The 16,046-nt window shown below is 40.4% G+C and overlaps 1 protein-coding gene across 1 annotated transcript in view; it reads right to left on the bottom strand.

Annotated features, from left to right (window-relative positions):
• The window catches only part of LOC142139866 (uncharacterized), a 94,378-nt gene that overhangs the window by 65,872 nt on the left and 12,460 nt on the right, over nucleotides 1-16,046 (bottom strand). The window contains exons 3-7 of the mRNA XM_075197727.1: nucleotides 10,588-10,789; nucleotides 8,916-9,035; nucleotides 8,699-8,755; nucleotides 6,133-6,174; nucleotides 1,287-1,375 (exon numbers count right to left, since the gene is read on the bottom strand). Coding sequence (XP_075053828.1) covers nucleotides 1,287-1,375; nucleotides 6,133-6,174; nucleotides 8,699-8,755; nucleotides 8,916-9,035; nucleotides 10,588-10,789 — 510 coding nt within the window. The remainder of the gene's footprint in view (nucleotides 1-1,286; nucleotides 1,376-6,132; nucleotides 6,175-8,698; nucleotides 8,756-8,915; nucleotides 9,036-10,587; nucleotides 10,790-16,046) is intronic.

Below are 16,046 nucleotides of genomic sequence, written 5' to 3'. Positions count from 1 at the left end.
AACTTAAATATGGAAAAATAGGTTATTTAACTCTATTTATTTTACAGTGTGCAGACGATTGGTTTGACCTGTGCAGGGAGCTCCAGTGCCGATTTGTGCATACAAAGGACCCGATGCTGACTTAGGAGAAAAGCAAAGAAAAGGAGTAAATTTGCTCCTGGAAAACCATGTTAGAATGAAAGGGGTGCAAATTAATTTATCTTATTGCACGCAAGGACAATACTGACTGCTTTTTCATGTTGCTCACAAATACTTGATAGTTTATTTCTACACTGAAATTTAAGATGATCTAAGACATCCCCTATCCCAACATTTAATCTGTCCGCACATTTTAAAATTACCTACCCCTTCAATACAACATGGTTTTACCAAGGTTCAAATCTGCTCCTTTTTTTGCTTTGCTCCCAAGTCACCCTAAGGCCCAAAGTGAGCACATCCTTTTCCAGCCTTGAAATCCACCCCCACCATAGTAGTAGCCAAATTTAAATGCTGAATAATGATTTTCAAGATGGTCCATCTAGACAATGATCAATTGTTCAATTTTTGGAACAGCCATTCAATTGATAAAAAGAAAGGTTAACACCGTCCACCAGACTATGTCACTGACACTCGTTATACGGATCAGTAGTCCTGCAAACAAGGAAGTATACTAAGTAGCCTTCTTTCAATTACAAAGCAGAGTTTCGTAAACTTTCTAGGAAATTATTATGTGTACAAGGACAAATCCCTGCAATATGTACAAATTTAGATAGTGACACTTTACATTACTGGGAATAATATCAAATAGTTACATTCTGACTGGTTGTTGTTGTTGTTTATCTATGCCACTCAACACCATTCTTAGGAATCTTCAGTGATTGCAGTGTGTCCGTCTTCCCTCTCTACTCACCTACCAAACACAATGTGTTCTCTGTGTCATTCATCTTTATGAGCACACTTCCGAGATAGCAAAATAGCACCACCTCCTGCCTAATGGAGAGGAGTGCAGGAGATCAATGTATGATCTGTTTATTGATGATGCATCCCTGTGCATAGCAAACACAATGTCAAGTCCTTGTCACAGGAATATGGCAAGCTAGGAAAATATGTGAAAAAAATGACACAGAGAAAAGTGAAACGGGAGGTAAAGGTTTTTCTTTTTAATTTACTGTTACCTAAAAGTTGGGAGTCCATGTCATTTGTCTAGTGGAACTTCAAAAAGCAATTTAGGGTCCAAGTCTCTGAAAGCCAATTACTATACAGCATACATAATTCTAACTTCTGCCAAGAATTTTCACTGTCTTTACCTCTTAGGGTGTCCAGAAACAGTTCCTCTGATGACAATCACCTTGGAAGGAAATAGGCCTCCATAGATGTTAGTCTGGTATGGGATCACCTACAGACACAAAAGTTGTGTTTCTTGGTGAAATTACACTTAAAAAAATTACATTTTATTTATGCATTCTCATGAACTGAAACAAACAAAGAGAAAACATAGAAAAATACAATATAAACTCAACCATACAAGACAGACTTTGGCAATATGTTCACAATGCAAGTCAAACCTCAGAGCCTAAACTGTAGCATATCTCCTGAGAGTCAAACCAAGGGGCCCTAATGTTCTAGAATCTTTGGAGGCAATTCCTGCTCATAGAGGTAAGCTAACAGTACAGTAATGTCAGATTTACTACTCTAAGGGAATAGGGGTCAGCAAATCTCCCCTCTAGATAAATGGATTTGCTGGCATATTACAATTAAGCTGTATAAGAAAGTGTGTGACTGTCTGTGTTTTCTCCAAGATGACATGACTCAGAGGAGTTAAGCAATGGAAAACCCAATTGTGTACAGTCTTAAGTTAGACATTATGTAGCAAAGGGCCAAGTCCAAACCAAGTGGAAGAATGTTCTGAAGTAACTTCCCAGCATGTGTAGCTAAAGGCTATAATCTTCACTTGCATAAGACTGTGATGGGCTATGATAAGACGTGTAAAAAGTGGACTGCTATGTCAAACATTTAGATATAAAATAAATATGTAAGAGAAAGTGGGAACTGCAACTTTAGCATATAAGTCTTTAAAAAAAGGGAGTCCTAAAATATGTATATACCGGTATAAATATAAATATATTTTATCCCTGATTTAGCCTAGTAGATAGTCAGTGAATGTTGTAAGTTCAGCAATTAATCTTACATCAGAATGGGGCATTTGGGAAACAAGCCTGCCTGTTAGAGGGGTACAATGACAGCACATTTATCCATACCTTAATCTCTTTATGTTTACTAACCATATATAAACAGCAACTCTGAATGAAGCCAGAGCACCTGTTAAAAAATGGCAGGGAAATCTCTTGAATATTTCTGGTTCCAGGCCATAGGGCTCCATGACAGGACATGAAAGAGTTTATACAGCATTCCCCTCTAGCTCTCATTTCATATTTCACTGATAATAATGATCTATAACTAGATGGCATCTCAGCTAACATTAGATATATTACTACAAAGATGCAGGGGGAGTTCATGAAACAGGCACTTCTCCTCTGACTTGCCATCTCCACAGAAAAAAATCTAAAAATAAATAAAATATATGTAGTAATCTTTACCAGCTAGGTGGCGCTAGTTTGCAATTTTTTTAATCCACTGTGTTTGCAATCTTCTCCAACAGGATTAAAAAAATGTGTAATCCCACCCATCTGTAGCACTTATTGGAGACCTATACCCTGAGAGTTAGATTCCGCCAGACAGGAGCTAGGGAGTGTCCTGTACTACGGAGAGATAAGTTGCTGGCGCAGAAATAAGACCAGCTGGAGACATGACACTGTCATGTCTCTTTAGAGCTGAATTCCTCCACACAGAGGCTCAGAAAAGTTTTATGTTTGAGTTTGTTGTTATTTTAAGTTAGTGTTGTTGTGCTTTACAGTTGATGACTGTCACGAACACGCTCCCAGCTGCCGTGACTTTGGGGTGTTTGCTATATGAGGTCAATACATGATTTCAGCCCGCAGTCTCTCTCACCTATCACACAGGTTCTAGACCTACGGAATCGCCCCCAAACACAGCGCTCTCACACCCCCAGACACTTCAAGGTTCAGCCACCACCTATTGGGTACGGGCAATAGGACCCCAATATACTGTCCCACGCTGGCATACAGGCTTCTAGTTATCCACAAACTAACAAGACCCACACCAGCACACGCAGGCTTAACTATTCACACCTCCAGACTGTTACACAAATGTAAATACAAGCACACACAGCTTGTTAATCAAATGTATCAACAAATCACACACTGGCATTCCAAGGGTTTACCTGGATGAGCAATCTCTTCTAAACAGGCTAATGAATCCGTTAGAGTATCAAGGACGCAACTTATTACATTTTAGATTTAATATACAAAAAGTACAGGGCATACAGATAACAAAAATAATGAATAACAATTAATAAATTTGACATAAGCAAAAACAGTTTAAAATAAAAAGGATTACATTCAGATTTGCACTTACATGAATTGCATCTGGCCAAGGGGAATTTGGCTAGGAAGATGGACAGCTTATCAATGTAACTTGATTTCCCCAGAAGTCTGACAGTTTTTTCCCTCAGAACACAGATTTTTAAGCAAACTCAAATGGGACGGCATTCACAGGGGCAGCGTGAATACTAATGTGGGGGCGGAAATGTCCCTTGGGTGTTACCTCAGGTTTGTTTAAACTATTCCTAAGTTTTGAGCTGTTGGTAATTCTTCACAGGTATATCTCAGAGAAATAACACCCCCCTCAATAAACCGGTCATAATCTCCCGCACGTTTAAATACCAAATATGATGAGATTACAACAATATCCAATCTCACCCTGGAATACATGTGACTATGGTTGTTCCCGGTGTAGTTGGTATCTATGTTTTAAGACCCTTGTGTGGTTTTTGCCCCTCAGTACGGAGTGGCATCCAGATTTCCCCAAAATATGAACTATGACAACATTTTCCTTTGAAGGTCATATTTCTATATACCTGCATAAAGACCATGTAGATTTTTATACCAGAGTCTCCAAGATTTGCACCTAGGCATCTGGCTCTCCAATTTACACCTAGGGGCTAGCTTGTGTTTATAACCCTATTGAAAGGAAGTCAATTAGCTAGGGAAATACATGATCAAATACAATGGGTGTCTGTAATCTGCATATCTAAAGCTGGTCTCTTCACACAGGGTTTGCCTAACTCAATTACCTGCTCCTGGGCTCATTTGGTCACACATTTATCTGAGTTGACAATCAGGTTTATTTAGGTATTTATGCAAAGATTTATTTTGGATCCTGACATTCAATATTCTATTTCAGCATATCAGATTTATGCTCTCATCCTGACAATGACAATTAATGTTAACATATGTTTCAAGCTCTAAATTACCTGGTGGGGACCCGTGTTTTGCGCCTAAACACTCTCCCGTCACAATAATTAATACACATATATATATATATACACACACATACATATATATACACACACATATATATATATATATATATATATATATATATATATATATATATATAAATATATATACACACACAGGGGAGGCAGCTCATAGGAAGTGTGTGGGGAGGCAGCTCATTGGAAGTGTGTGTGGTCACTGTGATATAAAAAAAAAGTGTAAGGGGTTAAAAACAGGAGGGTCAGGACCTTATCTAAAATCAGGAGATGGACTCTACCTGTTTGCTAACTATTGTTCCAGCAACTCTTCAACACAGTCTGGGGAATTGATGAGCATACATCGGTTGGGAGACTAATACCCAGGGTCCCACCAAACTGGTGGAGAGTTGGCTGAGCGGCTGGGATCAGCAAGATACACAGACCCACCTTAGGAATCAGAACCCCTAGCCCATTTGGATTGTCAGCTGTGGATTTTATTACCAGGAGTTTGGGCCTGCTGTGTGCTGGGAAGTAACCTGCTAGAGACTTTGTTGGGGAGTTTTTACTTGCACTGGTGATTTTCTGATACTTGTTATATTTGGTGGGGGAAAAAGTTTCTCCTTGGGGAGCACTGTGGTATTTTACTAAGTGCGTGCACTTTGTTTAATAAAAGGGATTATTAAAGGGATTATTACCTCTTTCCTGTCTCCTTACCGGTGTGACCTGTGAACCTAGAGGACCGGGAATCTAGTGAGCTTTGGTTCCAAACCTGGTGTCCTCATATATATTTATATATATATATATATATATATATATATATATACACACACACACACACACACTATTGTTTCTGGCCCCACATAGTTGGAAACAACCGTGGAACAGTAGTTTTTATTTTTGAACTGACCATGTTTCCCTATATGAAGGTCCTCACATAGAAGTATAATCCATTATACTATCATACTAATTGTGTGGTCTTGAAGGTGTGAAAACACTGCAGGCAATCTGGGGATAAGAACCACCAGAGTGGGCAAGCAGAGGGTGACACCAGACACTACTCTCTATAAAGGGTTAGGAAGGGCAACATAAAGTGGTAGTGGTGGCTTCTGTTTCCCACTCTTACAAACATCTCTCTTTAATTGCCAGTTAAAGAATATAATCTCGAATGGAGACTATCTCCATCCTAGGTATTATACGAGTTGGAGGTGCAAGAGAGCCAACTTCCCCTGGTCTCTGGCAACTGGATATGGTCTACTAATCCTGGAACTTTTTCCTTCCCATAGTAGAGAAAAAAAAGCAAAGGGCTAAAAGTACCTACGCACTTTGAATATAGATGTAAGGGAGTTATGAAAGATATAAGTTAATGTAGGTAGGATTACTCTTGGAAACATATTAACCTAGCCCAGAAGATTTAGAGGCAACACTGGACATTTTCTGGCCTGCTATAAAGAGGCAAATCTACGTAATGAAATGAGTCCCAAACCTAATTCTTAGTAGCACCTCCAGTAAGTGCATCTAAATCTGAATTATACTATGGAAGTGAAAGCCTTAGATGTATCTAGGGAAGCCACAAAACTAGACCCATATTTAATTTTTTCAAATAATGCTGTTCAGGGTTACTTGTTGAATATGTTAACAGCACAAAAGCAAAACTTGTGGAATAGTATTAAAGAAAGGCAAAGCTCACTCTCACACAACTTCCTGTGTTAAAGTTACTGTAAATTAAAAATACCAAAAGGAAAAATACATGTACTCACATAATTTGGTGCTTGAAATTGGGCAGAAGGAAACTGGTTTGGCTGCAATTAAAATAAATCTGTAAGTCTGTAAACTTTGGTGAAATGGAAAATAAAAGATACCAATATATAAATATTTTTCTGGATTGCTACTGCATTAAAAACATAAATGATTGTGCTACTTTAAAAAAAAGTCAGAAGAGTGTCCAAACATGTAATCCTTTTTATCTTTGAAAGCACATCTGCCCTTAATTTAATTTCATTAATATCACCATCACAACCTGATGTGCAAAGACATTAACAGGGTTTTCCTAGGATAAGCCGATATATTTAATATTGAGCTGCTTAACCACCTACATTTTACTCACCTGCTTCTTCTGCTATCTGGAGCCCCTGGGGGCTGCTCCATGCAGCCATTTTTCCATGGTGCTTCAGCCCCAGCCAAAAAAAACAGTGGCGATTTTAAAGTGGTGAACTTAATAGTTTTGCCCACTCTATATTACAGAGACAGAGGGAAAAACAGCTGCATGGATAGAAAGGAGCAGGCCAGTAAAAGGTAGCACTTAGTGGGTAATGCGGCTTTATATAGACACACTGGGCCTGATTCATTAAGGAAAGGAAAGCAAAAGAAAATTTGTAACTTTTCACCTTGGCAAAACCCTGTTGCATTGGAGGGGGGAGGTAAATTTAAAATGTAATGGTAGATTTATAGTTCCCGTAGGGCATGTCCTAGGTCAACCTTCAATTTCAGTGTACAAATAAGCTATCAAGTATTTGTGTGCTACATGAAAAAAAAGGCAGTATTTAACTGTGCAAAATAATAAACTAATATGCACCCCTTGCATTGTAACATGGTTTGTCCAGGAGAAAACTTACTCAAATTTTTGCCTTACTTTCCTTACTGAATCAAGCTCACTATACTATGTATGCAGCAAAACATACACAGACTTACCAAGTACACTTTAATGCTCCCAACATATTAACACTGAAAAGTGGCTATGCTGACTAAACTAGTTTATCTATATATAAAAAAAAACAAAACACTTTTATACTGGAGCAGCACCAGAGCCGGATTTTGGCCTCATGGGGCCCTAGGCAAGAAACTGGTTTGGGCCCCCCCTCCCTGAAAAAATCCATAGACCCTCACACACACACAATACAAATACGCTGGCCCCTCACACACACACACACACACACACACACAATACAAATACGCTGGCCCCTCAAACACACACACACAATATAAATACGCTGGCCCCTCAAACACACACACACAATATAAATACGCTGGCCCCTCACACACACACACACACACACACACAATACAAATACGCTGGCCCCTCACACACACACACACACACACACACACAAAATACAAATACGCTGGCCCCTCAAACACACACACACACACAATACAAATACTCTGGCCCCTTACACACACTACAAATACTCTGGCCCCTTACACACACAATACAAATACGCTGGCCCCTTACACACACACACACACTACAAATACTCTGGCCCCTTACACACACACAATACAAATATGCTGGCCCCTTACACACACACACAATACAAATACGCTGGCCCCCCCCACACACACACACACACACACAAACACATAATACAAATACTCTGGCCCCTTACACACACACAATACAAATACGCTGGCCACACACACACACACACAATACAAATACTCTGGCCCCTTACACACACACACACACACACACACACACACACACACACACACACACAATACAAATACTCTGGCCACACACACACACACACAATACAAATACTCTGGCCCCTTACACACACACACAATACAAATACGTTGTCCCCTCAAACACACACACACACACACACACACACAATACAAATACGCTGGCCCCTCAAACACACACACACACACACAATACAAATACGCTGGCCACACACACACACACACACACAATACAAATACGCTGGCCATACACACACACACAATACAAATACGCTGCCCCTCACACACACACATAATATAAATACAATGCCTGCCCACAAACACAATATGTACATAATATAACAATTTTACATACCTTTCTATTGCCTTTTTCTCTTCTTTTCTGTTCTTCTTGTCTTGTATTCTTCTTTGTGGCGCTGCCGCTGCTCCTTGCCTCACTGAAAATGACGTTGGGCGTGATGACGTCACGCCCAACATTCAGTGGGAGTGAGGAGGAGAGGAAACTGCCGGGAGCACCCACGCGATCAGGCAAATATTTTTTTTTCTTGTTTTTTTCTTTATTAATTCGGTCGCAATTTTTTTTTTACTATGCCGGCGGACAGAGAGGGGTGCCAGGCGGAGGGGGGTGCCCCTCCTCCTTGCCTACCCCGCTCACCGTCAGCTCTGGGGGGCCCTCTGGGGACCGCTAGGCCCTAGGCAGTTGCCTAGCGGTAAATCCAGCCCTGAGTGGCACACAGGACGACATAATCTCAGTTTGAACAGCTCTAGAAAGCATAGAAGCTTTGTACAAAATGAATTTATATTGTATGATCAATTACAAAATCTACTGTGAAGTAAACTGATTGGTAGGCAAATACTTACATTGTGCATTTGTGCAGCACCAAATGCAGCACCAAAAGGCTGAGGGGGGAAGAATCCCTAAAATACAAAAGTTTAATAGTATCAAGAAACATAAATATTCACTTATTAGTTCTAAAGAAACAATTGAAAGTATACTATGATATACCGCAGGAATCACTAAATAGAATTCTTAATGGGCCAACTAAATTTAAATATACATACATATAGTAATGCTTACCCCTTGAGATTGTATATCAATACATGCAAGTGTAATGCAGCCATTTATTTCTAAAGTGTTGACTCGATGGATAGGAATTCTGTGATGATATTCCAAAAAGTGATTTCTATTCACAGAAACCTGAAAGGAAAAATACATTTTAAACAGAGACAACACCCAAGATGTTTGTTAGTATTGTGAAATATTAAAGTGGTTCACCGTAGTATATATTATAAAGTATTGTAAGGTTCCCACCATAATATATTGTAATGGGAGGTGCACAAACTATAACACTGGTTCTCTAATCCCCTCTTCACTAGCTTTCATAAATGCCCCCAAATGTATCTTGTTCAGCATAGATCAGGGCAATTAGAAGAAAATATAATGCACCTAGATTGTGGATTATTTTCTGTTAAACTAAAGGGTAAGTAAACTGCATATGTGGACATTAATTCTTAATGAAAGTCAAATTAAAAAATAGTGAGCATTAGTGTGAAGACAACCACTCCCAATTATCCTCATGTAATCAACCATTAATTAAGGCACCCGCTATTGACACATTAACATAACAGATACACATTTCATTATAAGAATAAAGTGGTAACATAACAGGCTCTGTTAGTACAGTTGTCTCTTTGTCTGAAGCGGCTTTATCCACCTATGTAGTTTGTATATGTTTTTTTACCATGTTAAACCCTGATAAACAATGTTTATTATTATTATTATTAATAGTAGTAATAATAATAATAATAAGCAAGCAGTATATAGTGTTGATTGCAATTACAGTATGAAACCTGTTCAACGAGATTTATTAACATATTAAATTACAGCCTGTGTTTCAGTGCATCCCAGAAAATGTATCAAAACTTGTAGGGTCTATAGCAAAATACATTTAAACAGAGACAACACCCAAGATGTTGCCAGGATCAGGGCCGGTGCTAGGGTCCATGGCGCCCTAGGCAAAATTGGCGCCCTCTCCCCCCCCCCCGCAAAAATCGGCGCCCTCCTCCCCCCTCACCCCGTCTTTTCTTACCTTGTCTCACCACCGCCGCCTCTCTGCTCCGTCTCCTCCCCTCCACTCACTGACACTAATGAGTGGAGGGGAGGAGACGGAGCAGAGAGGCGGCGGTGGTGAGCAATAGCCTCTTCCCCCCCTCCCCAGGCATCTGAATGCTGTGCGGTGGCCGTGACAGGTATGATCAGCAGTCGCCGCACAGTTTTAAAATTAATTTCCAGTTCTGTGGCGCCCTCCAGGCGCCCTCCAGAGCCCGGCGCCCTAGGCAAGTGCCTAACCTTGCCTAATGGGAGCGCCGGGCCTGGCCAGGATTGTTAAATATTAAAGTGGTTCACCGTAGTATCTAGACAAACGTATTGTAAGGTTCCCACCATAAAACATTGTAATGGGAGGTGCACACACTATAATACTCTCTAATCCCCTCTTCACCAGCTTTCATAAACGTCCCCAAATGGATCTTGTTCAGCATAGATCAGGGCAGGGAGAAAAATAAAGGATGCTGCACCTAGATTGTGGATTATTCTCTATTAAATTAAAGGGAACATAAACAAAGTAGCACATTTCTGTGGCAAATTCACAAATGCAGTGTGTTTATTTTTTAAAATTATGTACTTTTGAACAATCAAACAAATAAAAGTAATAAATAGCCAATGTACTTTGCTTGCAAGGATCACCTACTTTATAGTCATGGCTTGTAACCAGGATCCGGATTTCGAAAGCCTGTCCTCTATGAAAAGGCAACTCGTGTTTGTTTTCTTCCTTCCCCCAGTTCTGGTGTTCCTTGGTGTTGCAGACAACAACACCACCATCAAAACGTGGATTTAAGTGGAAAGCAATATCATCCTTTCCTGAACTACCACACTGGAAGTTCACAGCAAATCTACAAATTGATAACATAAAATTAACTGCAGAATATATCAGAAATCTTAAAGGCAATGTATAACAAACTAAAGATCAATTCACTTACAAATCGTTAAAATAAAATTAATCCAGTATCTATAATGTTCGTACAACCTCCCAGTTGCTGCTGATGTTGACCCTCGACAGTCCTGAGAAAGAGGAAGGTGATTGATTGTTATCTCCCTCCTCCCCTTCTCACCCATGTGTGTTTTTTCAATAAAGCTTGTGTCTCCCCCTCCCTTACCCCCCTCCAACCCATTCCCCCATCACTGTTTGAAGTTTTGTTGAATGTCTTGCCTTAATTTATGCACCATTCCCTATGTATGTCTCTGTCTCTCTATAAAGTTTCGGGTCTGTGATCCCCATCACCTAACCCTCTCACATACAGTCCCCTCACAACCATTGCTTATTTGAAACGGTTATGCCGTTTAAGTTTTGCATGGTTAGTGCAGTACTTGTGTATAGTGTAGGCTGTCATATCTTGTACATTATGTCTTGTATTGTATAAAAATGATGAATGATTATGTTTCACAGTCTATTATGCTTTCAGCTACGCTGCGACACACTACAATTGAATATAATGTATCTTATGTATTGTAGCTTTATACAAATATACTTTTTCAATCAAAAAACGATCAACTTTTCATTCGCAATACTGTATTTATGTTCCTTTATCAAGTGTTTTTGTTTTGTATTTAGGTTTACAGTGATAGCCTGTTACTATGTCTATAAACACTCTAAAGCACTTATGTGTAACAGGCGGTCCGTGGCCCTCAAGTGGCCACAAGCTTTAACCTGCAGTCTCCAGCTCCTTACTGGTTTATGTCCATGCTCCGACTGCTCGTTAATCAACTGCCTATCATCACTGATCATATGAATTTATTTTCCTATGTACTGTTTATTGTATGAATGCTAAAATTTGTTAATTGAGGATTCCATTCAAAATTAAAATTCTGTGTTTAATGTGTTATGCTTTTCAAACATGTTTTATTATGATACAAGTTATCCTTTACAGTGCTGATAAACTTAATAACATTAATTAAAAAAGAAATGATACTTTGTTGCATAAATAAAATATTTTATTGATACAATTGTAAGCTGAACATTACACAGATCGTTATATTTCAAATTAATTTCTAGTTCATCTATGAGATTCTCTTCCTTAGCAATAAATACACTTATTTGATTATGCAACTATGAATAATGGGATTTTTATACTTACGTAAAATATGTTTCTCTTAATCCATTGGGGACACCGGGACCTTGGGGTATAGGGTAGGACAGGCGAATGCTGGCTCTTTAACTTTTAGTTAAAACTAAAGCTCTGGCTCCATCCCCTCTATACCCCACCTCCTGCTAGAGGCCAATCTATGTGTAACCAAGCCCGCAGAAAGGGAGATAGAGAGAACCAAAGAAAAGAGAATAAACTTAACACACAACATTCTCTTAACAATCAAACAACATGTCAAACAGAAGGAAAAACCAGAGCATTAAGGGTGGGCGCCCGGTGTCCCCCAACGGATTAAGAGAAACTGATTTTACGTAAGTATAAAAATCCCATTTTCTCTCACATCCCTTGGGGGCCACCGGGACCTTGGGGACATCCTAAAGCTGTCCCACGGGAGGGAACGCTCAGAAGGAACGGCCCGAAGCACCTTTCTCCCAAAACATGCATCCCTAGAGGCAAACACATTAAATCTGTAAAACTTTGTGAAAGTGTGTACAGAAGACTACGTGGCCGCTTTACACAATTGTTCACTGGAGGTACCATGGTGGGTCACCCAAAAAGCACTTACAGATCTTGTAGAATGCGCCCGTAGATTATCTGGAACAGGCTCCCCAGCCCCGTTGTAAGCCTGGCGGATAACAGCCGTAATCCACCTTGCAATGGTCACCTTAGAAGCTGGCCAGCCTCTTTTGTGTGCATTGTAAAGAATCAAAAGGTCCCCAGTTTACATAACTTCTGAGATCTTCTAACATAAATTCGCAAGGCACGAACAACATCAAGATAACAAATAGAGTCATCGTTATCGGAAGACGAGGAATCAGTTAGAGCCGGGATGACAATATCCTGATTCAAGTGAAACCTAGAGACAACCTTAGGAAGGAAGGAGGGCTTAGTTCGAAGAACTGCCCTATCCTCATGAAAAACTAGCAGAGGAGGCTTGCAAGACAAAGTCGCAAGCTCTGAAACTCTGCGTGCCGTAGAAATGGGCAAAAGAAAAAACGTTTTCAAAGTAAGAGATTTGAAATCTAGAGCATTCAAAGGCTCAAATGGAGGATGCTGTAAAGCCCTCAACACCAAATTCAAATCCCATGGCGGAACCGGAAGAATATAAGGAGGTTGAACATGGAGAACACCCTGAATGAAAGTTTGAACATCAGGTATAACAGCAAGTTTTCTTTGAAAGAAAATTGAAAGAGCTGACACCTGACCCTTAAGAGAACTAAGACGCAAACCAGCATCCAAGCCATCCTGCAAGAACCTGAGTAACCTGGCCAGAGGAAAAGAAGATGTAGGATACCCCTTCTTTTCGCACCAACCAATATATGTCCTCCAGACTCGATGATATATTCTGGCTGAAGCCGGCATTAGAGCATGAAGCATGGTCTGAACCACCCGACTTGAAAACCCCATTAGCTCTGAAGATCCTGACTTCAACAGCCACGCCGTTAAAGCCAGACGATGTAAACCTTGATGACAAAAGGGACCCTGGATTATTAGATCTGGGCGTATTGGCAACCGCCACGACCGACCTCCTGCCATGAAGAGTACGTCGGTGTACCAAGCTCTGTGAGGCCAATCCGGCGCTACTAGAAGCACGGGAACACTCTCTCTCTTCACCTTTTTCAGTACTCGTGGAAGCATGGCTATCGGAGGAAAAAGATACACTAAGCGGTACTTCCAAGGGACGGACAATGCGTCTACTGCGACTGCCCCAGGATCTCTTGCACGGGAACAGTAGCGGGGAACCTTGTGATTCAACCGAGATGCCATCATGTCGACATCTGGTTGACCCCATTTCACCACCAACTGTTGAAACACCTCCGGATGCAGAGACCATTCCCCTGGATGCAGAGTCTGCCTGCTTAGGAAGTCTGCTTCCCAATTTTCTATTCCGGGAATGAATACGGCAACGAGTGCCAAAACGTGAGCTTCGGCCCACAGAAATATCCTGTGAGTCTCCCTCATGGCCAACGGACTCCTGGTGCCGCCCTGATGATTGAGATATGCTGTGACATTGTCCGATTGGATCTTTACTGGCTTTCCCTTTCTTAGAGCGTGAAACACTGCGCACAGTTCCAAGACATTTATTGGAAGCTTGGACTCCTTGTGAGTCCAAAGCCCCTGAAACTGAGCCTGAAGACATACAGCCTCCCAACCCCGAAAGCTGGCATCTGTTGTTATCAGAATCCAATTCCAAATTGAGAACAAGCGGCCCCTGGTGAGAGTCTGCCTGTGAAGCCACCAGATCAGCGACTGACTCGCCAGTGTCGAAGTCAGCAAATTGGATAAAGTAATTTCAATTAAAGTCGAGCAAACTTGGTTGTCTTTGTCTGAAAAGATGCGTACGGTACGCTACGACGTACAAGGTCACGCTACGGCGTGAAAGGGCGTACGCATCCACTACACGTGGCAGCAACAGTAATTGGTCTTTTACCATACATTCGCACAAACACGCATACTTATAAAATAGTACACATTAATGGTAGTTGCAACACATAGTCAGTTATGTCGAAATATAGTAGTATTTATAGGTTATATGAAAGTTACATGCATAATAAATGAAATATACGGAACAGGTTGAAGGAATCATAACATGAGTGGTATCATAATAAACCTCTTTACATTTCCTACTGTTTGGTTCACTCTGCGAAGGAATCGCAGAGTGCATACACAAGTTATGAATGATAGGGAATTATGAACTACTTAAGACTAAGGAATCTTGGTGGGAAGAGCCGAGCATACCCCCTGGAGAGGTGACCCCCTCCTTTGGATTCCTTAGGATGAACTAGCCAATGATTGACAACCCCTTGGACCTTCCTGAGACCTGGACCAATAGATGCAAGCTATACCACCTTCATTGTATTACTGTATTTCTGTGTGTATATAAGCAGCAGCTTCACATCTAGTGTTCAGACATATTGTCCCTAGACTTCAGGATTGAATGACTGCACACTGGATCCAGAGCGCCTGCGATAAGTAACGGCTGTATTTATTATCACTTCGCTTGAGCATATTATTCTACTATTTGCGAATAAATCTTTGTGCGTTGGAAACACAAATTGAGGTTCGACAATCGTTATTGGTTAGCGACAAAACGCACATAACACCAGATTGTGATGAGATTTGTTCCATTGCGACAGAAATTGTTGACTGAAACTGCCGTGCATGGAACTGAGTAAACTGAATCGCTTCGAATGACGATACCATCTTGCCCAGAAGCCTCATTGCAAAATGAATGGAAGGTCTCCTTGCCACCAACAGAGATTTCATCACCCTCTGTAAAGCTAGAATCTTGTCCTGAGGAAAGAATACCTGTCTCAGAGGGGTATCGAATAGGACACCTAGAAACACCATCCGCTGGGATGGGATCAACTTGGATTTTTTGACGTTGATAATCCAACCGTGCGACTCCAGTGTCTGGATTACTACATGAATATGCAACAAAAGCTTCTGAGAAGAATCTGCCTTTGATCCCATAAGGAAAAGCTGGGAAAATAGGGGAAAGGGAAAAACCGCTCCGCACTAGACAACAACCAAGCTCACTCCTAAATAAACTTTACTATGTGAGGGGGTGCTAAGGTCATATATATAGCATATGGATATGAAGAGAGAACAGAATCTTGACCTATATAGCACTCCAGGTATAAAGTAAATAGTCAATTAATACTAATATTTTATTGATATGCATTAAAAAGTATATGTATAGGTATACAACTTGTTAAAAAAGCGAAATATTAAAAATAATAGGGTTGAAAAGAGTAGATTAAAATTAGTGTAACCCTATGGTGGAGCCAATCATTAAAGTACTAATAATAAGGGAAGGTCTGCCAAGTAGAGGTCCCTTTCACATGTATATACAGGATAAGTAAGATGAAAGATAGTCAAGGAATATAAACCAAGTTATGAAATCCTATAGTATGGTAACAATATTACTTTCACCAAAACACTATTCCTGTTATGTCTATGTGGACTCTAGATGGCAGTAGAACATGTAATTCTTCCCTATAAT

Source organism: Mixophyes fleayi, chromosome 2 (assembly GCF_038048845.1).
Source record: "Mixophyes fleayi isolate aMixFle1 chromosome 2, aMixFle1.hap1, whole genome shotgun sequence".
Lineage (NCBI taxonomy): Eukaryota > Metazoa > Chordata > Amphibia > Anura > Limnodynastidae > Mixophyes > Mixophyes fleayi.
The sequence above is the reverse complement of the archived record's forward strand: the minus strand, read 5'-3'. Positions and strand labels throughout refer to the sequence as shown.